General features: G+C 38.5%; 2 protein-coding genes across 3 annotated transcripts; one reads left to right on the top strand and one right to left on the bottom strand.

Moving 5' to 3' along the window:
* Positions 1-11,225: 11,225 nt before the first annotated feature.
* LOC134806508 (exosome complex component RRP45) lies at positions 11,226-20,954 on the top strand. Its single transcript, XM_063779791.1, has 7 exons — positions 11,226-11,389; positions 11,473-11,567; positions 12,105-12,327; positions 13,039-13,259; positions 15,566-15,817; positions 16,155-16,339; positions 20,799-20,954. The coding sequence occupies exons 1-7, from the start codon at positions 11,324-11,326 to the stop codon at positions 20,903-20,905; spliced, it is 1,149 nt and encodes a 382-aa protein (XP_063635861.1). The 5' UTR covers positions 11,226-11,323; the 3' UTR covers positions 20,906-20,954.
* An 887-nt stretch (positions 20,955-21,841) lies between these two features.
* LOC134806517 (histone deacetylase complex subunit SAP30 homolog) lies at positions 21,842-24,310 on the bottom strand. 2 transcript variants are annotated; one of them, XM_063779817.1, is made up of 4 exons: positions 23,713-24,310; positions 23,236-23,454; positions 22,069-22,203; positions 21,842-21,859 (listed from the first exon to the last, which is right to left on the bottom strand). In XM_063779817.1, exons 1-3 carry the CDS (start codon positions 23,905-23,907, stop codon positions 22,075-22,077), a joined length of 543 nt encoding a protein of 180 aa, XP_063635887.1. In that variant the 5' UTR covers positions 23,908-24,310; the 3' UTR covers positions 21,842-21,859; positions 22,069-22,074. The 2 variants fall into 2 exon arrangements, with proteins under 2 accessions (XP_063635887.1, XP_063635886.1); XM_063779816.1 differs by lacking the exon at positions 21,842-21,859 and having other exon boundaries at positions 21,887-22,203; positions 23,713-24,309.
* Positions 24,311-26,915: the final 2,605 nt, after the last annotated feature.

Below are 26,915 nucleotides of genomic sequence, written 5' to 3'. Positions count from 1 at the left end.
AGTCCCAACCAGGCGCGAATCCAGGATTTCATACAGAGAAGGGGTGGGACGTTATTAGATGGGTACTTGTACACGTATAAAAGTTTCATGTAGGTACCTACTCCACGACGACTGCATTGCTGATGCAGCCTGCGCTTTTTTTGCCCCCTAGACGTGGTGCCCTAAGCAAGTGCTTATTTTGCCTAAAAGGGTTAATCCGGCACTGCAAATGACAGAGGTCAATGTTTTTTCTTTTTTTCAAAGTACCCACCTACCTTGTATGAATATGAATTTGATATGGGTGCGATATAATTACGATCAGGTATAATTCATGATGGAGAAAATTAATAATTTTAAATAATTATGCAATTATACGCGTGTTGATAATTATGTGTGTTTATTTTACCACTATGTATGTAACTATGTAAACTCATTTTTAGTTTTCTTTATTAATTAATGTTTACTCAGTTCCCCAAAAGACTGCAATGAGGGGCAATTAATTTACTGTCGTTTAATTTTGTTGTATTATTAAATCAACATATTATTCAATTATTTTTGTTGATATCCGTACCCCCTGTTCTAAACTTAGAGCAAAAAGAATAGATAGTATAGAGGGGTCCTGTCATTGTACATTTTGTAGTCACTGTAAATTTACTGCCATCTATCGATACACGACTAAAACTCAAAATGAAAACGTATAAAGTTATCAAAAAATGTATATATATGGATAAATGATTTTATTATTTTTATATCATTTTGATCCATGTTCATTCACTGATATCTATGTGTTAAAATTGTTAAATATGAAACGGTGTCGTCACGCCATCTAGCCGAGGATAGGCTAAAGGTGTGTGCGGCATCTATTCGAGAATGACTTTATACTTGAATTCAGAGGCACGTTTTTTCCTTAGACTTTATTCGTCTTATACGAAGTTACATATGTCTTTGCTTAGAGTTATTTAGCAAAATCTTTCCTCGGTGGCTTATTCATGTCACAACGTATTAAATTCAGCGCCATCTGTTAGTTTACCAGGGTACTCAATAGTGGTAGCACATATTTGAAAAAAGTTTGCCCCTCCTTCCTAAGTAGCGCCATAAGATTCAGGGGCAAACTTAAGTCAATCGAGTGTTGTGGCTACCCCCCCTTTTAGGGGTTGAATTTTTATAGCCTATAACCTGGCCGGGGATTTTCTCGACAGATTAGTAAAGTTTTCATCAAAATCCGTTCAGCCGTTTTCACGTGATGCGCGTTCAAATAAACAGACAAACAGATAAACAGATAAACAGACAAACAGACAAAAATTCTAAAAACTTTTGGAACGTGTTCTGTTATCGATTCTAAGTATCCCCAGCCAACTTTTTTTCAAATATCTTCCATGTACAGACTTTCGACCGTCTTCAGCTTTATTATATGTGTCATAAGCGTTATTAGTTAATTTTGTTATCAAGAGAGGAACCTTTTTTCTTCCGAAATGTCATGTAATAACATGTAGTAATTCAGTTGCTCGTCGTAACTCCTCCATTTTCCACCACTAAAATTTTCTAAACTCGTAATAGGGAGCGTTTTCGTTCCGTTTTTTGTTTTCACGTATTCTCGAAGCAATTTTCGTAAGTCGTCGTTACTCGGATTCGAGCCTGGCGATAATCGTAATTGTTTTATGAGTCGCGATAATATATTATCATTTGTTAATTCTTGTATCCACGATGATTGACCACTCATAATTTTTAATTTAAATTCCTCTAGTGACATTATCGATCTTTAGATTGTACCTTATTTTCGTTACATTATTACCTAAAGACCTCTAAAAGCATTTGCTGTACATACCTACTTAGTGGAATCTAATAAAATTATGGTAAATTTTAGTTTTGTATTACCCAAATATATGAAAGGGTATCTCAAGTAATTAAGGATTAGTAATTACTTAGAGCAATCTAATTGTGGTTAATTTTAGTTTTGTGTTACATTATTACTCAAAAATCTCTAAAAGTACCTCATTTGTTAAAACAAATGAGGTACTTTTAAATAATTTTGATTCTTCATCGTAAGTTTATGAATTCCTGTAATTATGTAAATCATAATTTGATTACTTTTACTAAGCAAGAAAACCATAGAGTACTAATTTGTGCTTGTTCACCTTCTGATACGATCAGTAACATGAACACAACTGTGTACTTGTGTTTTTATTTCTTAGACATTGCAAAACCAACACAAAAGACATAAGTACGCACTTATGTCATTTAATGTTAGTACATAAGTTTTTTTTTTATTTATTTTACGAGGCAATAACTATTTTTTCTAAATAACTCATTTAAATAAATAGATAATCGAATAATTTACAATGCATAAAAATTCTACACTATTACTTTGTTCATTAGCAAAAGTTTCAACGTTGTACTTTGAATTTAACCTATTTGAACAGGAGTACAAAGTTTTTTGGCTTTTTCTCGAAACTTACTTTTTGTCAGTTATGGTTTTTTTTCCTTAAGGCGGCAGTATTACATCTAAATATTATCAAATAGTGCACAAACTCTGCAAAAAACTAAAAAACATTGTCAATCTGAAAGTGATACCACTTAATGATACTAGATCTAATTTAGGGTAATTTTAAAGATGACTTTCTAAATATTAATTAGGTATAACTTCTAAAGCCCCCTCCAGACTATGTGCGTGAATCGCGGCGCGACGTCGCGGAGCGAACATATCGCGAAGTTAACGTATGACTCCACACTCGCGCCCTTCTTCTTGCCACAGAAGAGCCAAAATAGTGTGTAATGTGGAGTCTTGCAAGTTCGCGCTTCGCGTCTCCTTTGACGCGGGCCGAAATACCTACAAAAAACGGAGAACAAGGCGCGAAGGCGTGAACAATCTGCGAAATCGACGCCACACTCGCGTTCGCGGCTTCGCCCGCGATTCACGCGCATAGTCTGGAGGGGGCTTAATAGGAAATATTACGCGAAACTCTGCATAGGGCGCGCTACTACCACAATCCATCACAATCTGGGGGTCTACCGCGGAACAAGAAAATTGAAATTTCGTTATATAACCTCTCTATCACTATTGCATATTCGAGCGATAAAGAGGCATATAACTAGATTTAGATTTTCTCATTTCCCGGTAGGCCCTTGTTAACAATGCGTGCTTTGATGCATCAATGTCATATTTTATTGTCTGTGCAAAACTTGTCAAAAAACAGTTTACTCGTAAGGCACAGTATGTATAAGTGACTCTATGGTTTACTAGCTAGCTTCGTGCTACACTCTGGTGGCAGAACATTATTTATTAATCACATTATTTTTATATACCCAACACCTTAAAAATATCAACCTAATCTATTCAATCAAATAAATAGTATTGATTATAAAGGCTTGTGCGCTATTCACGCGAGGTTCGATAGGAGGGGAGGGGGTTTTAGAAAAAGTTGATCACGTTGGGGCAGGAGGGTACGTGAAATTACCGATAGACTACTGTTTGAAAACTCATTTTTTCTTTAGTTTCTACATATATTTTGATTTAACGTGTCAAATATTTTATTTATTTTAAGGTATTTACGGCTGTCACTTTCCATAAATAGGCACTTTTAATTTATTACTCTGGTATCACCTTACCAAAGTTAGAGATGGGACACCATAAAAACCAATATCGATAAAATCGATATAAACATTATGAATATATTATTATTTTTATTTATTTTTCAGATTTGACTTGCAAAAACAGTCACACAAAAGTATTCCAATATTAGGATAACTTATTTATCTAAAAAGACTGACCCTAAGAAATGCATTAGGCACATATACACAAAACTTATTCATTTTAAGAATCAATAGAATTTCATTATAATGTAAGTATACAAATAAAAGATTTTATAAAAGTTATTTTTTGTTGTTTTATAAAAGCTGTTATTTCCATTAAAAAATGTGTAAAACTGTGCCTCAGCTTAGATTCAGACCAATCGCCCATTGTGAAAAAAATGATCCTTTTAATAGTCTTAACAAGATCGTTTGTTAAGCCCCCTCCTCACTCGTGCGCGAATCGCGGCGTGAAGCCGCGAATGCGAGTGTGGCGTCGATTTTCGCAGACAGCGAAATCGACTCCACGCTCACGTTCGCAGCTTCGCCCGCGATTCACGCGCATAGTCTGGAGGGGGCTTTAGAGGTTGCCCATTAATTAGTGGAGGGGGTCTAAAATAAACAAACATTAGAAGAATCAATATTTCCATACAGTTCTTGTCATATTAACCGGTTTAGAACAATAAAAACCGGTTTCTTCCTATGTCGGTGTCTTTGTTTCCGCCGCACACGCAGGGCTCGGAAACCATTTTATTTTTCAAACCGGTTTCCTTCATTCACCCGGGAACGAAAAGGATATCGTATCCGTTTGCGGTTACTGGTTAAATAACATGATTTGACTAGCGACTCTACCAGCCATATCGTCAAGGCCGTCTTAAACTATTATGCTGGGGCCCTTGGGCACATAATAATTTGGGGCCCTTTTGGAAAGTATAGTTCGTTTTTTTAGCATTAGAAAGAACTTGAAAGAAGGTAAGCGATCTTGGCATATCTTTTAATTGAAAAACGCTTTTTAAAAATCAATAACTATTACTTATGAAAGCAGAAGAATATAAAAGATCGTATTAGATTCATAATTGTTACATATTTGCCGTAACTTATTTTTAAAATGTGTTTTTCAATAAAAAGACACATCAAGATTGTTTACCTAATTTCTAATGCTAAAAGAACGAACTATAAAGAAAGCAAATTGTACTAACATTTTTCTACTAACAATCGCTCGAATATGCAAGAGTGATAGAGAGGTTAAATAACGAAATTTCGATTTTCTTGTTTCGCGGTAGACCCCAGATTGTGACAGATAGTGGTAGTGGCGCTACCTACGCAGAGTTTTGCGTAATATTCCCTATTATTTAAGATTTTAACCTAAAATATAAGAAAATGTATGTGTGTCTGTTTTAATTATTAAATGTTTTCAGATGCAGGCAGTGGGTCAAATAAGTTGTAATGGAAGACTTAATTTTATTATTCAAGAATATAATATTATATAAAAAAAAATATTTAATCAGGTGAACACACATTTTCCTCTGTTACCTGTGGACCGTCGAACCATCGGGATGTATTTTAAATTAATTATATTAAATTATTAAAAAAAAAACATTTTACATATTTTTATTTTAACAAATAAAAGTCGTGTTCACATTTAAGTCCAACCATGTATTAGGCCTAGCGCGCACTACGATTTTTTGTTGTGCGATAATTTTGTCGCAGAAAAGCAACGTATGTGTTTATATGGCAGTGCGCGCATATGCGACAAAAAAATCGCAGCGATTTTAAAATTGTGATTTGTCACATTTTTCCGCGACTGCTCGCGACGCGATTGTCGCAAAGTGAATTGCAGCATACGGAGTTGTATGGCCCCGCACGCACTGCTATAATAAAATCGCACCCCGGACCTCAGTCGGCATTTGGCTCTCCAAGCGTCAATATATCGGATCCTGCTTCTCCAACGGAACCACAAGATGAGACGCTAGATGTTGACCGTTTAATTATGGAAATAGAAGGAGATCACCTTTGTGGTATAAATACTCAAAGTCATACAGCGATTGCATATTGAAGACACGTTTCACGACAAGCGACTGGTACGAAATCCATGTTGAGAATGAACAAATCGTCGACTTTTTCATCGCAGTGCGCGCAGTGAATTTTCTGCGATATATTACAGCGCGATTCTAAAATCGTGTCGCAAAAATTAAAATCGTGGTGCGCGCCTAGCCTTAGTCCACTCAAAGAACACTATATATAACATACGACTAAAATGTGGACTCGATTCTAACCTTATTTCGAGTACGAAATTTGTTGACAGGGGCCCATGTTTCAACCCTCCCCAATTTATCGATATCGATAAAATTCGCAAGCGTATAGCATACTACGCTATTTAAGTATGTTATGTTGGTACTATTGTTCTTTGACAGTTCTTTGTCGTACATGTTGGTAATGATTGGATCAGGGCTCGGAACCGGTATTGATATACCGGTTAATATCGTTCATAAACCGTTATATTATTTCGTTCATTAATAAACCGGTTAATTGATGGAACGCGAACTTTAAAATTTAGTTCTCTCTTCTAACCGGTTAGTTGAGAGAACCAAATGTTTTCGTTCTCGAGGAACGATATAATACCGGTTAATCTCAGCCGTCTACAATATTAATACATTATCCGGCTACCCGCTCTAAGTACTCGATCTCGATGTTGACTTGACGGTGCTGCTTGCTGACTGAATTGTTTATTTTTTATACTTTTTGGGCGTGTGAGTTTTGACTGTTGGTGTTGGTGGTGTTTTGTTACATTTAAAATGGATTCACAAAGTTGTAACTATATTTCGGACAGTCAACCATTTTTCAATGAAGAAGAGACCGATAATTTCGATTCTGACAACTGTAAGTAAAATAAGTGGGTACACATTTTTTTGATAATCCTAGTCTGAAAGGATAGAACGCTCTGAATTGTATTAGCAGCTTCTCCTCCTCTCCTCCTTGCATTTTGTATGCAAATTAAAAAGAATATTAAATGTTGGTGGACGTAATTAAGCAAACAATGCTGACACGCTGGCGTGCAAATTATTTATTGTCTATAGATATTCATTTTGAATTTTGTTAATCCTTTTTAACCGAGTTCCAAATCCCAAAGGAGGAGGTTATCAATTCGATTGTATTTTTTTTTATGTTTGTTACTCCATATCTCCGTCATTACTTAATTACTGGACCGATTTTGAAAATTATTTTATGATTGTACGTATATGCATACAGATTGGTCTCGTTTTTGTCAAAACCCAGTTCTGATGATGGGATCCATGAGGAATCGAGGGAACTCCTCAAATCTTAAGGGCATACATATAGTGATTTTTGGGTTTTTATCAACAAATTAAGCATATACATCCAAAAAAGTGACATTTGATGAAGTGGAACTGCTGATGATGATCAGAACGGAACTCTTCAACGATGCATAGTTCACGTTTGCCGATTTGTCGTCTTCGTTATGTTTGTTAAGCAAGTTAAGTTTTTAAGCCACATTTTTGTCAAGCTCGAGTTCTGATGATGGGATCCATGAGGAATCGAGGGAACTCCTCAAATCTTAAAGGCATGCGTATAGAGATTTTTGTATTTACATCAGAAAATCAAGATTTTTCATTAAAAACTGTCGCATTTGATGAAGTAGAACTGCTGATGATGACTAGAACAGAACTCTTTAACGACGCATAGTTCACGTTTGGTGATTTCGAATTTCGATTTTGACTTGGACTGCGACCCGGACGCGAAACCAGAACCGGACTCATACCCGGATCCGGTTCGGACCTGGACCCGGACCTGGACTCGGACCCGGATTCGGACCTGGACTTGGACCCCGGACTCCGACCCGGACTCGGACCCGGACACGGACCCGGAACCGGATTCGGACCCGAGCTCGGAACCGGACTCGGACCCGGACTCGGACCCGGACTCGGACTCGGACCCGGACTCGGACCCGGACTCGGACTCGGAACCGAACTCGGACCCGGACTCGGACCCGGACACGAACCCGGACTCGGAACCGAACTCGGACCCGGACTCGGAACCGGACTCGTACTCGGACTCGGAACCGCACTCGGACCCGGACTTGAACCCGGACTTGGACTCGGACTCGGACTCGGACCCGGACTCGGACCCGGCCTCGGACTCGGACTCGGACTCGGACCCGGACTCGGACCCGGACCTTGACCCGGATAACCACTATGATACCTTAACTAAACATGGGGGCCACTTTTAGAGGGTCAATGAGAAAATTTAAAAATAAAAAAGTTCAAACTAAATCGTGTTGATATGTATCAAATAAAAGTTGTGAGAATCCAAATATATTTTTTTTATAATTTTAGGATAAACATTTTAGAAGTTATTCAAGTAAATAGGCAAAAACTGACCATTCTTCCCTTTATCTCCGACACTACTGGGTCTAAACTTTTGAAAAAAAATCATAAAATAGTTCTTTACCTATTAGATGACAGGAAAATCTATTAGAAATGTGCAGTCCAGCGTGAGTCGGACTTAATTACTTCGTTTTTGATCCGACCCTACGGGTTTTTCACTCACGTTTCACATAAAAAATACATTGTTAAAAATTGTGTAATGTTACATTTCTAATGTACGAACGGAACCCTTGCAACGCGAGTCTGACTCGCACTTGGCCGGTTTTTTTTTAAATTTTCAAGCAGATGGGCTAATTGATGGTGGCAAATATGAAACTGATTAGTTTTCTTGTATAAATAAATAATTGGTTGATTTTAATCAATAATAAAAATAATTAATAATACCTTCTTCTATAATCATTCTAAAGCTGCTATAAAAAAATTATTAAATAAAATTATAAAATAAAACATCTGAAACTATTATTTATTAACAAACAGGAAAAACATGTAACAAACATACACTAATTAATTAATAAGTAGAAAAGTAATGAAAAAACAATAAACAAAAAACACATATTTCGGCGCACACAGCGTACTGCAGGACGCAAAAGGATTCCTACGCAGCTTCGCTTTTTCGAGGAAAGCACTGATATTCTGCCGGTTACAAATAATAATACTCATTTTATCTTGCTGCGACGTTTTCAATTTAACCGGTTTATTTCGTTCCTCAAGAACGAAACGAGAACGTAATTGGTGTAAACCGTTATTTCAAAAGAACAGTTCTTTAACCGGTAACCGCAAACGGAAACGAAATCCATTTCGTTCCCGGGCAAATGAACGAAACCGGTTTGAGCGTTGAGAACGGTTTCCGAGCCCTGGATTGGATAAACAAACATATACACAGACCAATCAAGTCGCTAGTATGGAAGTCCCGTCTCTTAAAACGTAGTGATTATATTCTCTTTGTTAGTGCCCGTCGCCGCTCCATTGTTAATTACTCCGAGTGAACGAGGTTTCACACACCTTACTTAAATACATTGTTCCGCTCGACCGATCAAATTGAATCTAAAGTCCTTACTTTGCCAAGGACATAGATATGCTGGAGAAGGTTCAACGGAGTTTCACGAAACTACCAAGGCAACTTAAGAACAAGCCATATGAGGAGAGACTGCTGGAACTGAAGCTCACTACTCTTAAGCACCGCAGAGAACGTGGTGACGTATAAAATACTGTCTAGTGTCTGGGCACTATGACCTCAAGGATTTTCATGAGATTTTCTAGCGCAACAACAACACCCGTCTGAGAGGTCATCACTTAAAGTTAGAAAGGCATAGGTCCCACAGTAACCCATACAAACACTTTTTGAGCAACCGAGTAGTGAGGGCTTGGAACAAACTCCCCGAAGATGTGGTTTCAGCACAAAATGTGAACCAATTTAAAAATAAATTAGACAAACACACCTATACATCTACTTGTCAACGATAACTGGCCATGATTACTGGATACAGGCAATATCAGTTGTCACAACTGCCTGCCTGCTTACAGAATAATAATAATAATAAGCCCGCAGGGCAGCTTGTGGCGAGCTGTTGGGGAGTAACGACCCCACGGACCCGAGTGCTCCCGAGAGTCGGTCAGGGTCTCCGTCTTCGGCGTGTCTTCGTCGGTCGGAGTGGACCCCAAGGGGACCCCCGCAGGACTCTCAGCTCTGGCTTGCCTTCATTGGCCGTCCAGAGAGGAGTCGCTAGAGCTATATGCTCCAGGGGTGGAAGTGTTAAAGGGCATAACGCCGCGAGTAACTTCGGAGAAAGCGCAGCACCACCTCTCGACATCCCTGAGCCGCTAACGCCGGTGTTGCGCCTGGCCGTCTTTAAGATGGCGCATCAGGAGCCCATCTAAAGAGTGGCGAGTCACCGCCTGCCTCGATAACACTGTATAACACAATGTTATGGCAGGTGTCCGGAACTCTTAGCAATAACCCAGATTTATTTTCCACCCAAATTTAAACCATAGACCAGGACTCTTTCCATTTTTCTATAATAGCTCCCAATGCCTGCTGAAACCGGTTTACGGGTATCTATTTATGTACCCGTGAATGGGTTCCAGCAGGCGTTCTACATGACATCAAAGCTCTCCAAACGGCCTCTACGCGTTCTCTCTATATCTATATTAGTGATGTACCGACTATTGATTTGGCCGACTAGCCGACTAGCCGACTAATCGGCGCTCGAATGGCCGATTAGTCGGCCGACTAGTCAGCTAGTCGGCCAGATCATTAGTTTCGTATATGTTCAGGTGAAAAACTATATTTTTGCTCCTTTGGTTGCGCTATTCATCATATTAGCTTGGCTAAAAGGTGTTCTCTACAGGTTCAAAGACCTATCACAATAATCCTCGTTCAATTTCTGTCTTTAGATCTTTTATTTTGCGATCCTGAGCAGACCGTCAGTACAGCTTGTAGGAGGTATTTCCAAGGCTCTATTTCCCGTACGTAGTCGCCAGTTAAGAACCTATCCCCTGTGGTCAGCGTCTTTACGAGCAACGTGCCCTGTCTAAGTCTCTAAATTTAGCAATAACATTAATAGTTCCTCGTGGCTCCACCATTAAAAAAAAAACAAAATCTGAATAATGATAATAAAAAATTAACTATAGAACTTGCACATGAAATTACACGAGAATCAGTTGAGATCGACCTGTAGAGGAAAAAACCAGCCCCCCAACATACGATAACGATCAAACGGTCAATTATATGAACAAAAGTTTTCGTATGCAACCCTGAATAGATATTTTAGTAAAATAAACATAAAACGTATGGTAAATATTGACTGTTGATTTCTATTTTTTCTGTTTTTCTTTCACTAATAAAGTGCCGACTAATCGGCCATTTCTGCCGACTAGTCGCCGACTAATCGCCGACTACAAATGTGGCCGGATAGTCGGCTTTCCCGACTAGTCGGCGACTAGTCGGTACATCCCTAATCTATATCCCCACGCACGCCTTATAAATCACCGGGCTTAAAAACCCGAGAGTTTGTAACGGAGATACAAATAATAATAATAAAGTCTTCGGTATACTGTATAAAAATAAAATAAACCGCATGTACACTAAACAATAATTCCAAAGTATCAGTTAAAGACTTTAACTGGTAACACACTTGACTATCGCACCGCCCCAAGGTCGCGGTACCTTTATATTCTTCTGTTTATATCCGATTCCCCGTTTCCCTCATTTGGCTGAATGCGAATGTGCTAGGAGCGCAATGAGATTAAAAAAAAACAATGTCAATGTCAAGTTGACGTAGCAACCAAACTTAGGGAAGAGGTTATATTTCGTTAAATAAAATACTACACCAACCAAAAATAAACTTATAACTTTCTGTATAACATTTTTCAAAATGAGGGAATCTTTTTTGTCTAACTGCGAAAAGAGCTTTATACAAAGAATTATTTCAGAAGGACATGTAAGTCATCTACAAAACTAAACAAACTGGCTCCTAGTTTATCAAGTATAAACTTCTAAAACTAATATACTTTCTTATTACAGCGTCTCGATGGAAGAAGTTATAATGAAAGTAGAAATGTGGATATAGCATTTGGTTCTCAATACGGTTGTTGTATTGTGTCTCTGGGCGAGACAAAGTAAGTTCAACAAATAGCCTACCCTTGAGCTGTTTACATTACAATTTGCTGCTGCGTAGGGTAGTCGTTTTGAGCACTGAGCAGAGGCATCGTATAAATTCCTCTCATGCTTTTGACACTTCCTGAGATCGGTGTCGAAGACGTTTTCAAGACGGTTGTCAAAATACCAGCAGCAGCAGTGAGCAGTGAGTGTATACACATTTTGCCTGTACCTGTTGTGGTAGGATCTCAGATGAGAGACAATCCATGCCCACAGAATAATGGTGAGGTAAATCTAAGTAAAAACACTCACTGCCCTCATCATGCCTCATCATGATCTGTGGAGATGTGTCACCAGTAGCAGCAATATGAGCATGAGCAAATTGTAAATAGCCAGGTCCACACAGAGCGAGCAAACGCGCGAGGCAATTTCCTCGCGCACAATACGGCCAGTGTAAATGTGCCTCGGACAAAGCAGCGCTTTTGTGCGTGAGGAAAGCTAATAAAATAAAAACGCAATTGTCAAATCGCAAAACCAATCATCAATTTTTCTTTTAGAGTTCTAGCACAAGTTTCTTGTGAAGTTGTGCAGCCGAAGGCCACAAGACCAAATGAGGGTATTTTGTACATAAATGTGGAGTTGAGCCCCATGGCGGCCCCTCAGTTCGAAGCGAACCGCCAGACAGACCTCTCTGTGTATCTAAATAGACTGCTTGAGAAATGCTATAAGGATTCAAAATGTATTGATTTGGAGACACTTTGTATTGTTGCGGAAGAAAAGGTAGCATTTAACAATTTACTGTTACCATATTTAACAGTTTAACACTTTCAGTAAGTACCAAGCGCCCCATTTCCAATACAAAATGAACCCAACTAGCAGGTTCTTGGCACTGAAAGTGTTAAACTCTCGCGTTTTGTACACATATTTAATTACACAAACGGGTCTACCACAATATGATTATGATATCGCAAACAATTTTTACCTCAAGGTAAAAACAATGAAATTATATTTCGGTAGACCCATTCGTGAAATTAAATAAATAACATTACCATATTTGCTGTGTGGTATTAGTGGTGTTATGATGTGCTATTGCCATTACTCTCATTGGCATTGGAAAGTTAGCCATGCATGGTGGCAGTTTAACCTTTCGACCAGAAAACAACATATAATACAAGCAAACTTAAGACTATACGATAGTTACTCAAAAAATTAAAAAACTGGTAAAATTGGATACTCTCCTTACTGAGGGTTTATTGCTAGTGTGAGCAAAGCCTCCAACTCTTTCTTCCTATGACAAATAAAAACCACCCACTGGGTAAAATTTTATTGATTCTCACTTTATTGCCTAACATCAACATGTAAGTACTCTAAGTACACATACAATTTATGGCTTATAAAAAAACCTATTATTTTGTATGGTGCCTACATTCTCCTGCCATGCCAAACCACTGGCTATATACTTCTCTAAATACTCTCCCTTAAACATTTCAGGTGTGGTCACTACGCATAGACATAAAAGTCCTAAACCATGCTGGGAACCTCATCGAATGTGCCAGCATAGCAGCACTCACAGCGCTCGCTCATTTCAAGAGACCTGACGTCACGCGCAACGGCGACGCTGTCACTATACACACTATGTCAGAAAAGGATCCCATTCCCACTGTGCTATATCACTATCCAGTATGCCTGACTTTCGCTATATTTAGTAATGAGTAAGTATTGATTTCTGTTATAGGATTAAGTTAGGTAGTTATCACTGTTATCAGTGACCTTCAAATAGGTAACTTAGGGGCTTCTTCTATGACTTGTTTATTAATTATAAGCCCTGTCCTTGCAATGTAATATGCTTGTTAAATTGTGCGGGGAGTATGGTGAAGGTACCTGCTCAGATAGGCATCTTCTTCTTCTTCTTTTTAGGGGCTATATAAGGCTCCAAAGCCTATGTATCACTGCGACCATTCCTGATCTATTGTGATCGCCACCTACTACAACTCTCGATCCAAACCTGCAACTTCAAACAGCTGCAGGATCTTTTTGATCTCGAGAGACTTTACCTCCTCCGGGCGCAATATGTGTCCGCCCAGGATTAGGTCACGAGTACGCATTAGGCAAGAGCATACTCTGCTTCCATACAGAGTCTGCACCGCCCCCGATAGGCTTACAAAATTGGTGAATAGAAATTAATGTCAATAACATTAAGTACTACAATTGTTGGAAATTCCATTGGCTAATTGTTACATTATCGATTATCCAATTAAGCCCTGACACTCAACTATGATGACTCCATAGTATAACCCTCATCTAAGAGATAGTCAACCCCCACTAAAATACGAAACCATAGTAGTGATCACTTTTAAGCTATGGGTGCCCCAAAAGGTGAATGTCACATGAGCGTTGTCGTTACTTCATAAACTTAAAATTTTGTCAGGTAATTGGCCTCATTCCCAAGCTAGCTAAAACATTCTTGGCGGACAGAAGGGTCATACACGCGCATAGCGTTGTCTCGCTCAAATATCGGAGCGACGTGCGAATCGGATCCAGTGTGCTAAGCGCCATAGGGAACTTGTTTATTGGTGCGATGTGTAGTAGCCTCCTAGGGCCCAGCCATACAAATGAAAAATCCAAAATTTGCCATTGAAATTAGAACCTATAGTCTATGAAATAGAGTTGATATTTGCGTTGTTGGAAAATTGAACGAAACAAAGCAAAGGCGACTCTGTTCCGATTGAATAGGATTTAAAATTCATCGAACTGAAGAGGTACTATAGGTAGGACCTTGCGCTTTGGCCGGTAAACAAGCTTAAGTTTCTGATTAACGCCACCACCCATAGACAGGCGTGGTTCACTCCGCGATTTCGTCGCTTTGCTACAGGTAGCTACAAGTACATCCGTTCCACACCAATTTTGGTGGCTAGCTATAAGCCGCGCGTGGCGCTGTCGCCACCTAGCGGCCATATCTGTCCTGATCGTAACAGACGCGTTTTGTTAGAGAGTGAGTCTTCTGTACATAGTACTATTATTTATTCTGTGCCATAGTGGGCAAAGGGGTATCCTCATCCTTATCCCTAGATAAGGATACAATCAGAAAATTAGGGGTTATAGTTTAGTCCTTTATTTTTTAATGTCTGCAGAAGAGATGTGAGCCTAATTTCTTAGTATGACACGAAATCTGTACAAATTAACTGATAATGTGCAGGGGGGTAATTTAAACTAATCGAAATATCTTCCATGTTTTACATTATTAACTAGAGTCACATACAACACATCTTTTTCACTATCTGGACATATATGGCACTCTAGTTCAGCGGTCGGCAACCTCTCACTTGCGGCCCGCGAGCCCCTCTGGCTATTTTGTATGTAATATTGTCAAACAATAATGTCTGACAAAATCACACATACCAATGTGTGATTTTGTAACACATAACAACGATATTTCAAAAGATAAGAAGACGCTTTTACTGGAACAAGTACTCATTGTTTCTAATAATGAGCGCAAAGTCCTGAATTTCGTCGAGTAGTATCATCAATTTTGCATTATTTCGACTTTTCTTGTAAGAGCGCTCTTAACTACTACGAGTATGTGGCCATTGGCTGCTAAAAGGTTGCCGACTGCTGCTCTAGTTAATAGATAATGTAAAACATGGAAGATATTTCGATTAGTTTAAATTACCCCGAAATCGAAATTGCCCCCTGCCATAGAATAAATAATAGTACTAGGTACAGAAGACTCACTCCCTAACAAAACGCGTCTGTTACGATCAGGACAGATATGGCCGCTAGGCGGCGACAGCGCCACGCGCGGCTTATGGCTAGCCACCAAAATTGGTGTGGAACGGATGTACCTACTTTTAGCTACCTGTAGCAAAGCGACGAAATCGCGGAGTGAGCCACGCCTGCCCCCCTGCACCTTATACATAATGGGTGAAGCATTTTGAGACTTCAGACTGTATTGTTTCACACAGGGACCGGAACCGCTTACGTTTCACATATTGTTTGAAGACCCATTTTCCTCTTTCAGCATACTTATATCAGACCCCAGTCTAATAGAAGAGTCAGTATGTACAAGCAGTACAGACGAGGGCATCAACACCGGCGGTGGCCTTCTAGTTATCGGCATGAACCAGTACAAGGAACTCTGCTTACTAGATCTAACGGGCGCTGCTATTTACAACCCTAATTTGGTACACAAAGCCATCTTGAGCGCAGCCACTAGGAGTAAAGACGTTGTTGATATGATCAAGACCTGTATTGTTAGTGATGATACGAAGAGGTATGACTGATTTCATAATTTGTTTGAGATTGTTGATGTAATAAAGTCACGTCTCATGTTGTAGCAGTGCTCGGTATTTTCGCAGTTTGTGATACGGCATAAATTATGAAACTAAAATCGAAAGTAAGACCGACCGCTTAAATAAGTCCTCGCCTTGCGGCGCGGGCGGCAGGCGTACGCCGCCCGCACCTTCCCCGCCGCCCTTAGTCGTCCTACCCCGTCGCCCCCGTACCGCGCAGGCGAGGACTCATTTAAGCGGTCGGTCTATAAGCCTATACTGGGCACGTCTAAACTAGCCCACATAATTTCCACTAACTTTTCAATTCTCTACTTTCAGACAAAAACGAGTGAAGATAAACTTCTCAGACATAATAACAAGCGAGCACGTGCTGTCTCTAAGCAGACGCGACGTGAGCATTCGTCTCAAGCATTACAACGTTGACGACGTCCCGCCGCAAGACGATGACATGGAGGAAATTGAAAGCGATGGCGTCGAGGAAGTGGAACCCAGCAAATATGATGGTGGGTGATCGATTATTTCGTGTTGTTATTCAATCCCATCAGCCAGAAGACAAGTGTGAAAGTTTGCCAGCACTTGTATCACATTCTAGTAACATATTCAGTAGATTACCCATTGTAGGAAGGCTTAGAGCATTTAATAACTGGAGTCGCCTTTACCCCTCTGCCGAAAAACTTGCACAATGGGGTTGGCCGGTGGAAGTTTTTAGCAGATGGCGCCATCATAGCTTGCCCTGTCAATCACTAGAATTGTCAAATTTTTGTTTTTTTAATACCCTGGATGCCAGCCCTTTAAGCCAAATCTCATAGAAAAAGGTGCAAGCTATGATGGCGCCATCTGTGCAAACCTTTGACAGTTGCCAACCACATTGTGCAAACTGTTGTATGGACTGACATGGCTATTTGTACGTTACGTACAAATCATGTAGAAATAGCAATACCTCCCCCGCAAAAATCGGCAGACTGTTTCGTAAAGAAAATGACAGCGATGACATATCCAGTTACTAAATGCTCTAAGTGGGAAGGCTTTTGGTATATGTACCTAATTACGACAAAGTTACAGGTCTAACTTTACAGGTGTAAAGTGTAAGAGAAACTCGTACTTTGAATTTAATTATATAAGATATAAGATTTCAGTTTCACTGTACAGTCAACAGCAGAAGTTGCTAAGCGGGCCAGGTGTTCAAAATGAGCTTGACGCAACTTAAGAGCGCTCTTACAAGAAAAGTCGAAATAATGCAAAATTGATGATACTAGTCGACGAAATTCAGGACTTTGCGCTCATTATTAGAAACAATGAGTACTTGTTCCAGTAAAAGCGTCTTCTTATCTTTATAAATATCGTTGTAAATATTAGAAAAAGGACTTATTAAATTAGTAATGATTTTTTTTCTGATGGTCGTTTCCGAAAAACCCCGTGAAGCACTGAATGGCGAGCTCTTATTTGGAAATGTTGAGAATTTTACTCTGCTAAACCTGGCTATTTTGTATTACTAATACCCTGTACTTTAGGCATATCAAACTATATTTTTCCTACATACCTTTGAGAAAGAGAAAATCAAAGTAAAACGAACTCGATTTTCTCTCCGAAACAAGTGTCAATTCCTACGAAAATCTACTTAATATCGAAGTCATTTTCATACTCAAGCAATCTGCAACGTTTGCTTATACTGTTGGTATACATTAGTGTTTATGAAATTCTACTATAATTTTTTGGCAATTTTTTGAAAACTACTCTATATTACCGATGACGCGCGCTGCGCCAGCTCAGTGCCGCGGCAGAGCTTGTAGAGGCAGGACGTGTGTCGGTCGACTCCGCACATTTTCAACAGCGACGACGAGGTTTTTTATCATTGTGTGCGGCGGGCGCCGTGTAAAACGCTATACTGTGTGCGTGTAAACCGCAACGAGAGACTTTGATCCTAGCACTGTTTTTATAGTATTATAATTTATAATGGTACAGTTTAATAAACTACCGGACAGGATTAAAAATATTTGAAACGACCTGACATTCTATATGTATTTATTTGACTCAAGATAGTACTCAGGGTCTGATGATGGAGCCGGAAGGTGGTCACCGGTACCAATCAACCATGCAACTAAACCACTTCGTGTTTAGGCTCGTTTTATTCATCTCAACAAGATCTTTGACACAAGATAGTACTCAGGGTCTGATGATGGAGCCGGAAGGTGGTCACCGGTACCAATCAACCATGCAACTAAACCACTTCGTGTTTGGGCTCGTTTGATTCGGCTCAACAAGATCTTTGACTTAAGATAGTACTCAGGGTCTGATGATGGAGCCGGAAGGTGGTCACCAGTACCAATCAACCATGCAACTAAACCACTTCGTGTTTGGGCTGGTTTGATTCGTCTCAACAAGATCTTTGGCACAAGATAATACTCAGGGTCTGATGATGGAGCCGGAAGGTGGTCACCGGTACCAATCAACCATGCAACTAAACCACTTCGTGTTTAGGCTCGTTTGATTCGTCTCAACAAGATCTTTGACACAAGATAGTACTCAGGGTCTGATGATGGAGCCGGCAGGTGGTCACCGGTACCAATCAACCATGCCACTAAACCACTTCGTGTTTAGGCTCGTTTTATTCGTTTCTATAAGATCTTTGACACAAGATAGTACTCAGGGTCTGATGTTGGAGCCGGAAGGTGGTCACCGGTACCAATCAACCATGCAACTACACCACTTCGTGTTTAGGCTCGTTTGATTCGTCTCAACAAGACCTTAGACACAAGATAGTACTCAGGATCTGATGATGGAGCTGGAAGGTGGCCACGGGTAACAGTCTACCATGTAACTGAACCACTTCGTGTTTGGGCTGGTTTGATTTGTCGCAACAAGGTCTTTGACACAAGGTAGTACTGAGGGTCTGATGATGGATCCGGAAGGTGGTGACCGGTACCAATCAACCATGCAACTAAACCACTTCGTGTTTGGCTTCGTTCGATTCGTCGCAACAAAATCTTTGACACAAGTTAGTACTCAGGGTCTGATGATGGAGCTGGACTGTGGCCACGGGTACCAGTCTACCATGTAACTGAACCACTTCGTGTTTGGGCTCGTTTGATTTGTCGCAACAAGATCTTTGACACAAGGTAGTACTGAGGGTCTGATGATGGATCCGGAAGGTGGTCACCGGTACCAATCAACCATGCAACTAAACCACTTCGTGTTTGGCTTCGTTCGATTCGTCGCAACAAGATCTTTGACACAAGTTAGTACTCAGGGTCTGATGATGGAGCTGGACTGTGGCCACGGGTACCAGTCTACCATGTAACTGAACCACTTCGTGTTTGGGCTCGTTTGATTCCTCGCAATAAGATGTTTGAGACAAGATACTACTCAGGGTCTGATGATGGAGCTGATGATGATTGACAGGTACCCGTCGCCACCTTCGCGCTCCATCATCAGACCCTGAGTACTACCTTGTGTCAAAGATCTTGTTGAGATGAATAAAACGTGCCTAAACACGAAATGGTTTAGTTGCATGGTTGATTGGTACCGGTGACCACCTTCCGGCTCCAACATCAGACCCTGAGTACTATCTTGTGTCAAAGATCTTGTTGAAACGAATAAAACGAGCCTAAACACGAAGTGGTTTAGTTGCATGGTTGATTGGTACCGGTGACCACCTTCCGGCTCCAACATCAGACCCTGAGTACTATCTTGTGTCAAAGATCTTGTTGAAACGAATAAAACGAGCCTAAACACGAAGTGGTTTAGTTGCATGGTTGATTGGTACCGGTGACCACCTTCCAGCTCCATCATCAGACTCTGAGTATCACCTAGTGTCAAAGATCTTGTTGAGACGAATCAAACGATCCTAAACACGATGTTGTTTAGTTGCATGGTTGATTGGTAATGGTACCTTCCAGCTCCATCATCAGACCCTGAGTACTGTCTTGTGTCAAAGATCTTGTTGAGACGAATCAAACGAGCCCAAACACGAAGTTGTTTAGTTACATGATAGACTGGTACCCGTGGCCACCTTCCAGCTCCATCATCAGACCCTGTGTATCTTCAGTGTCAAAGATCTTGTTGAGACGAATCAAACGAGCCTAATCATGTTACTACATGGTTGATTGGTATCCGTGACCACCTTAATCATCATCAGATCCTCAGTACCAGTTCGTTTTTAAACCCTCGTTGATACAAACTTTACAACCTATAGGTACCAAATGCAATGACGAAACATGTAAATAAGCGAGTAGGTACCTATAATTTCTTTCGAGTAATATACCTTCATAAGTACGAGTATGGGGCTATTCATAAATTACGTCGTTTCAAATGGGAGGAGTGGGGGGGGGGTCTGGACATCGGATGATGGTAACATGACGTAGGAGGAAACAGATTCATCCGAAGCTTGATTTTTGGATGATTTGAGGGGTGGGGGGGGGGGTCAAAAATCGTCAAAAATAGATGACGTAATTTATGAACAGCCCCTATGTACATTTGCACTGCATTTAGTATTTTCGTACTTACCAAATAACAGCTTTAGAACTTTAAAAGTTAAGTACAGTTAGTGTTGTTATGGTTGATTTCAATATGCTTCGCGAAGGATCAAGAATGTTTAATCCATCATTGTAGTGCGAGTGTGGTAGAAGGGATCGGCGTACTGAGCTCGCACGGCCTGCCGCAGCGCGTAAAATACCTAAACTCGCTCAACGCCGAAATGTAATAGCGCTCTTAATTGTTAAGAAAATAACAGCGTGTCAAGGTAATTATGAACACCTCCTCGCTTAACAACGTCTGCTGCTGACTGTACCCTATATTATGCGGTTGGTTGGTTCTCAAAAGATTGGAGTTTGACAAATCAAATCAGTTACCACAACATATATAGCGCCATCTAGTTAGTTCGGCTGTCAAACTCAGGGCACTATTTTTTCTTAGACTTTAAACTTGTTTTACTATCAATAACTGTTATTTCAACATTTTTTTCAGTTGTTTCTGCAGTGCCTCAAACTGCTGAAGTTGTATCTCAGAAGAGTGCTTCAGGATGGGTGGAAGTCTCGTCAGAATCAGAAGAAGACTGTACTGTAGTAGAGTAATAGTCATTTATGTTACATAAAATGTAATAAAAATCCATTTTACAATTTACTGTTATTATCTCTTAACAGTACTATATTATTAGCATTGCATTTCCCTCATAAATTAACAATCATACATAACACTTTGACACTGCAAGGATAGTATAATACAAAAATATTGGCTAATTATACTATATGGAAATAAATATTACTTAATAATGACGTTCATTTCATCATAAGATGATTAAAGATTCATACATTGGTTAAAACATTCTGTAATATAAGTTCATTTATGGAAAATAATTTCATAAAATTATTTAAAATGTCACACAATATTAATGAAGGATTAGTAAACATCACACATTGATTTTCATTCTTAATATTTCCCAATACATTCTGTCTTGATACAAGAAAACAGGTGCATTACACTGCAATCAAATATAATATCCCAAGACTAAATTACAAAACAATTTTGTATCAAAATGCCTAACAGCTAAACTTTAAATCTACACAAACTTAGTTTATGACTGACAGATGGTTTTAAATGTTTTAATATATTTTATTTTCTACCATAATATACTAATAATTGTAAAGTCATCTACCAATGGTACCTACCAATTGCAAGAATGTATTAAAATAAAACCTATCAATATTTGCGGCCTCCTAGCCTAGTCGGTAGTGATCCTACGAAGCAGGAGATCCCGGGTTCGAATCCTGGTAAGGGCATTTATTTGTGTGTTCATCACAAATATTTGTACCTGAGTTATGGATGTTATCTATGTATTGTATAAGTATTTGTATATATGTGTATATTATATATATTGTCGTCTAGCACCCACAACACAAGCCTTATTGAGCTTACTGTGGGACTAGGCAGATTTGTATAAAATTGTCCTATAATATTTATTTATTATTATTTAATGTTTATTTGTGTTTACTGTAAGGATATATTAAAAATTTAGACCATGAGTCAATCTGAAACAAAAAGTTTTGTAGTGCAGCATATGAGTTTAAATTGTTAAAACTCTTTAATACAAATTGTCATGCAATAGAGGAACTATCATATTTAATTACAACTCCCAAGTAACCATCTGAGACTGATAATTTAAGAAGAGAAATAGAGTAAGAATAGGTACCTAAAATAATAATCTAATTAAGTCTATGTCTTCTAAAATAAGTTACACCACAGTCTATACAGAATCAGAGTTGATTCCATTCTTCTGATCCAGCTTGTTGCCATTTGTCTTTACCATATAAATAAAATATGTCATAATCTCTTTCTCATTTACTGGTAATGACTTGAAGTGTTTCTGTATAGCCTGGAACAAATGAAAATTATTTCAGTATACCAAATGAAACATATACTTAGTAATAGACAGCTGGCTTTTGTTGAAAAAGTCAATTAAATTTAAGATTTAATTAATTGACATAATATCATAGAAGTCAACAATTAAATATGCTGGAGATAAACTTATTCCAGTTACTCGAGTAAACTTAATTTTATAAAATAATGGAAAATATTGTAAATGGACTTTTTGAATTTCACATTTCATTCAAACTTGGTATGCTTAGAAAGGTTGATGAAATACATTGTATTATACCAATTATACCTTACAAGTTATTTCATTAAGTGTTTTGGATTATTAAACTATATTTATTTATGGTCTTCTCCAGAAGACTGTCTATCAAATACGAGTTCTTGCCCTATGATGGTGGGTCTTCTAAACCAGTATTTTATATGAGAGTCTTCTCTACACTGACCTTATTTATTTTATTCATTTGGAGATCCAACAACTGTGACATTAAACATTATACATTGTAGTAGACAGGGAGCCAAGGATATACAAGGATTAAAGGATATCACAAAGGAGAGGAGGCACATACAATATAAATAATTAGTGTTTCATGCAGTGCAGTCTTGACATATAGACTCCCAGATAGGTACTGCCATAGGGTACTTAACTGACTCAATATATACCGGGTGTGGCCTGTAACATGAGCAAATAATTAAAACATAGATTGTACTCCTCAAACGGTGACACTTTTGTTCAACAACTTTTAAAAATTATTAAGTATTTACCCTCCCTATTTTTCATACAAAATAAATATTATCTTCAATGGACGCCATCGCCACGCCATATCATTGTGATTGACGTTGCTTGTCATGCCTTAAACATAACAAAATTCACAATACATTGTGTCTTAGAATAAACTTTAAAGTGTATTAAAAATCAAACCACAAGTTATTTTTAAAAGTTGCTGAACAAATGTTGGTCAGTATAAGGAGTACAGCCTACAGTTTAATTTTTGCTCATATTACAGGCCACACCCGGTATGAGAGATAAACTTACATCTGCTAATTGAGCCTTGTTGAAGCCGGGCCGTGTCGGCACCTTGTAATGCCTCTTGTAACGCCTTAGGGTGTTCACTTGCAGTGAGAACCAGTCAACCTCTGGCGAATCCATCTCCGCCTCATTACTGTCATCCTCTGAGTCCTTAGGCCTCCTCTGCTTCGTCCGTGCACACTGTATCATGTTTTTGTGATAGTCACAAATGTATGTATGTCTGGCCTGAAATAGAAGGATTTTTTTTTACTTTACTATTATATATAGAGCAGCAAAATCATTTATATTTTTTATAACTGTTATACACCATGATAATAACAATTAAATTAGCTCTCAGGTCAGTTAAATGATGCTGCTAAATTCAATACAAAATAATTTATTAGATGCTGCTTCAAAAACCAACTAGAAGGAAGTCATGATAAATAGGGAAGCATAAGCATAAGTATATAGCATATTCCTGTATGAAAGTGTGGCTGTAGTCACCTGAGGGTCAATGTTCAGCTTGAGCCGCCGCTGGGTGACCGTCTTCTGGATGCGTTTGCTGTACGCCGCGTTGCCAGCGGACCGTCTGCACCGATCGCTATCATCCACAAGGCAACATATTTGGTCGGAATTTCCTCGAGAATCTTCCTCTCCTGTACTAAACCCGTTGTTCATTTGATACTCGCGTTGAATCATATATAAAGAATAAACTTTACTTCTGTTATAGACGTCGCGCAGGGGATTGACGACGAATCGACGTATTCACAAAGACGCGCAATTGAGGTTATGATTTGCAACAACACAAATCATTTCTTCTATGTAGAACAGCAGATTCATCACAATGAACCGCCGTGGAAACGGTTTTACACCTGGATCACCATCCGGAGGCAGAAATTCCTTAACATCACCGAAAGGTTCATCACTGCCGTACACAATAAATACAGAGGATATTTCAAAATGATCACCAGTTTTACTTGTCTCTCTCACTGCGGATTTATAAATTATGTCCGTATTTTTTTTTATATAACAATGTTTTTATTAATTTAAAGAAAAGTGAAAATCTGCCACCGACTACACTGACTTTCGCACCGATCGCTAGCTTTTAGCCATTCGTTCGCGTCAATCGTTTTTCAACTGTCAACACAATGAACAACGTAGCGCACACGGACAACAAGGCCGTAAATGAAATTAGTCTTTCTGTCTTCCCCGGCTTATGAAATGAGCGCTTGCTGGAAAACAGATCGTTCGTATTGTGTGTGAATGTGTGCATAGATGCAATGTCAGTCGACGTAGCTATATTTATGTAACTATAAACAAAAAATAAAGCCAACGCCGCCTACGTGATTGGCTGCAGCGTGGCGGGACATTTAATTTTGACCAATCAGACTGAATTGCCGCTGACATTGTCTGCTCATGTATTCACTTACGACAAACGCGAAGTTCCCTACGTAATAAGCGCTGAAATCGTGTGCTCGTTCGTAATATACACATACTTGGTGAGTTTTTCTATTTTTTAATTTTAATATCGTTATTTTAATTAAACGTTAAAAAGTGGTGGTCACGGTGGTACTGTGTAATGTCTACGATGTAATATTGTCGGATTCTGAGCGATATTTATAGTTCTACATTCTAATTTTGTAAGCAAATGGCTGCCGAAGTAAAGTGACACTATATCTATGACAGCTCTGTAGGTAAGTAGCTATCCGTCAATGTGTTGTGTTGACATATATTATGACTTATTATTGCGCATGCAAGGGTTTATGTGGCGACCCAGGTGGTTATATATTAAACAAAATATTTGTTTACGAATATCTTATTAAATTCTAATTGCTTTATATAAATAATATACGAATATTTTATCATCTATAATTAAGTTTCGGCATTATAGCATTTATATCATATCACTAAAAGGAATACTATTATATTATTTTAATCAAAAGGCAAGAATTCAAGTGCACAGCACGATATTTCGCCTGATATAAACAAAATATACAATGACCTTGAATCACCAACACACGTTTAGTAGTTTTTACACATTTCGGATTATATTAAATGAGACACCTATTGATGTTACTGCTTGTAAAAATGATTCAATAATGAGCATGTAGGTTTATAATAATTATAATAAATATTAAGATACTTTTACACATTTTGGTACCATAACACATTTTGACAGAAAATATTAGGTATTATTTTGATAAGCAAACATGCAGTCATGACAACTGATGTTGCCTCATATAACGTGGTCATTCAAATAATGTAATTGCTGAGTAGTGGAAATTTTCTTGTGCTTGTCTATAGTTGGTCAAGCAGATCTTGTCAGTAGAAAAAGGCGGCAAATTTGAAAGATGTAGGCGCCAAGGGATATCGTCTTATAAAAAATTTGAATTTCGCGCCTTTTTCTACTGACAAGATTTGCTTGACCAAGTATAATTTATTTTTGCGTTGTCTGGCACCACCCGGTTGCTCATTAAGTTTCGGCAAGGGTTGCTGTGAGACTTTTGGGCTTCATGTGATGAATATGCCTCTAATTTAGACACCTATGTTTATTACGATGGTGTGACGTGTCAGGTGTGTGTGTGATGGTGTGGTCAAGTAATACATAGCATAGATATAAAAACAATAGGGAAAATAACCACACTTGCCACTGGGGTCAAAAGAAAATATAACTATTTGTCCTCAAATACATCCTATTTGTTTTTGTCTACAATGTGTGCGTGGTACCAATCACATGAATATTGGTATGTTCTTCATGATTACATATGTTGTAATAGCCATTTCTCATGATCAGTTGTCACCGGTGCGTGATTAATTGAGAATATTTCGTTCCAGTCATTTCCAGTGGTAGCTTTTGGATATTTTTTTTTTTTTCATAATTATAATTAAATTACATAAATTATTTTAAACTGGTGTTATCTCAAAATCCAATAATGGTAAAAAAAGTTTTAGTTCAGCTAAGCAATTTGGACATAGGCGCCATTCATTTATTACGTAAAATGATTTTAGCCAGTTTTTGACTCCCGCCCACCGCTATGTAAGAAAAAAATGATAAATAGGCTAACCTCTAGGCCTCCCCTCTGAAGAAGTAAGAATCTAAAGAAAAAAGGGAATAGACGCTAGGTTTGTTTTAATTTTATTTTTCTAATAAGTAATCAATTTTAAGGAATGTTTATTTGTACCAACAAAGATATGTAGGAAACAAATCTGAACAAGAGGCAACGATAAATAAGACCCTAGAAATAAGTATACCATGGCTATCAACTCTTAATATTAAAATAAATCTGTCATAAACGAAATTTATCAACTTTATATTTTACATAGCCACCTCATTACTTTACAGAATGACGTTGGTATTTGAAATAAAGCATAAACTGCTTGCTACGTTTATCATGTATTTTAAACTATTATTAACAAATAGTTACTTTTACAATAAAATACGTAGAGTTAGACCAAGAAATGTCTGCAACGATTTTGATAGTATACGCAGTGCAAGTGTTATTAATACTTGCTATTTTCATAGAAATTTGACGGTTAAAATGCACTGTGTGCTATCAAAATTGTGGCAGACTTATCTTGGTCTAACTCTACTAAGATAATGTTAAAAAAACAACAAAAAAAAACGATGATTTGAAGTTGTGTTGCGGCAGTTTCACAACAAATCCCTCGAAAGGACTAGTTCGAAATAATCTTTAAGTCTAGGCTAA

The sequence above is a fragment of the Cydia splendana genome, chromosome 3, assembly GCF_910591565.1.
Source record: "Cydia splendana chromosome 3, ilCydSple1.2, whole genome shotgun sequence".
Classification (NCBI taxonomy): domain Eukaryota; kingdom Metazoa; phylum Arthropoda; class Insecta; order Lepidoptera; family Tortricidae; genus Cydia; species Cydia splendana.
This window is presented reverse-complemented; position numbering and strand designations above follow the sequence as displayed.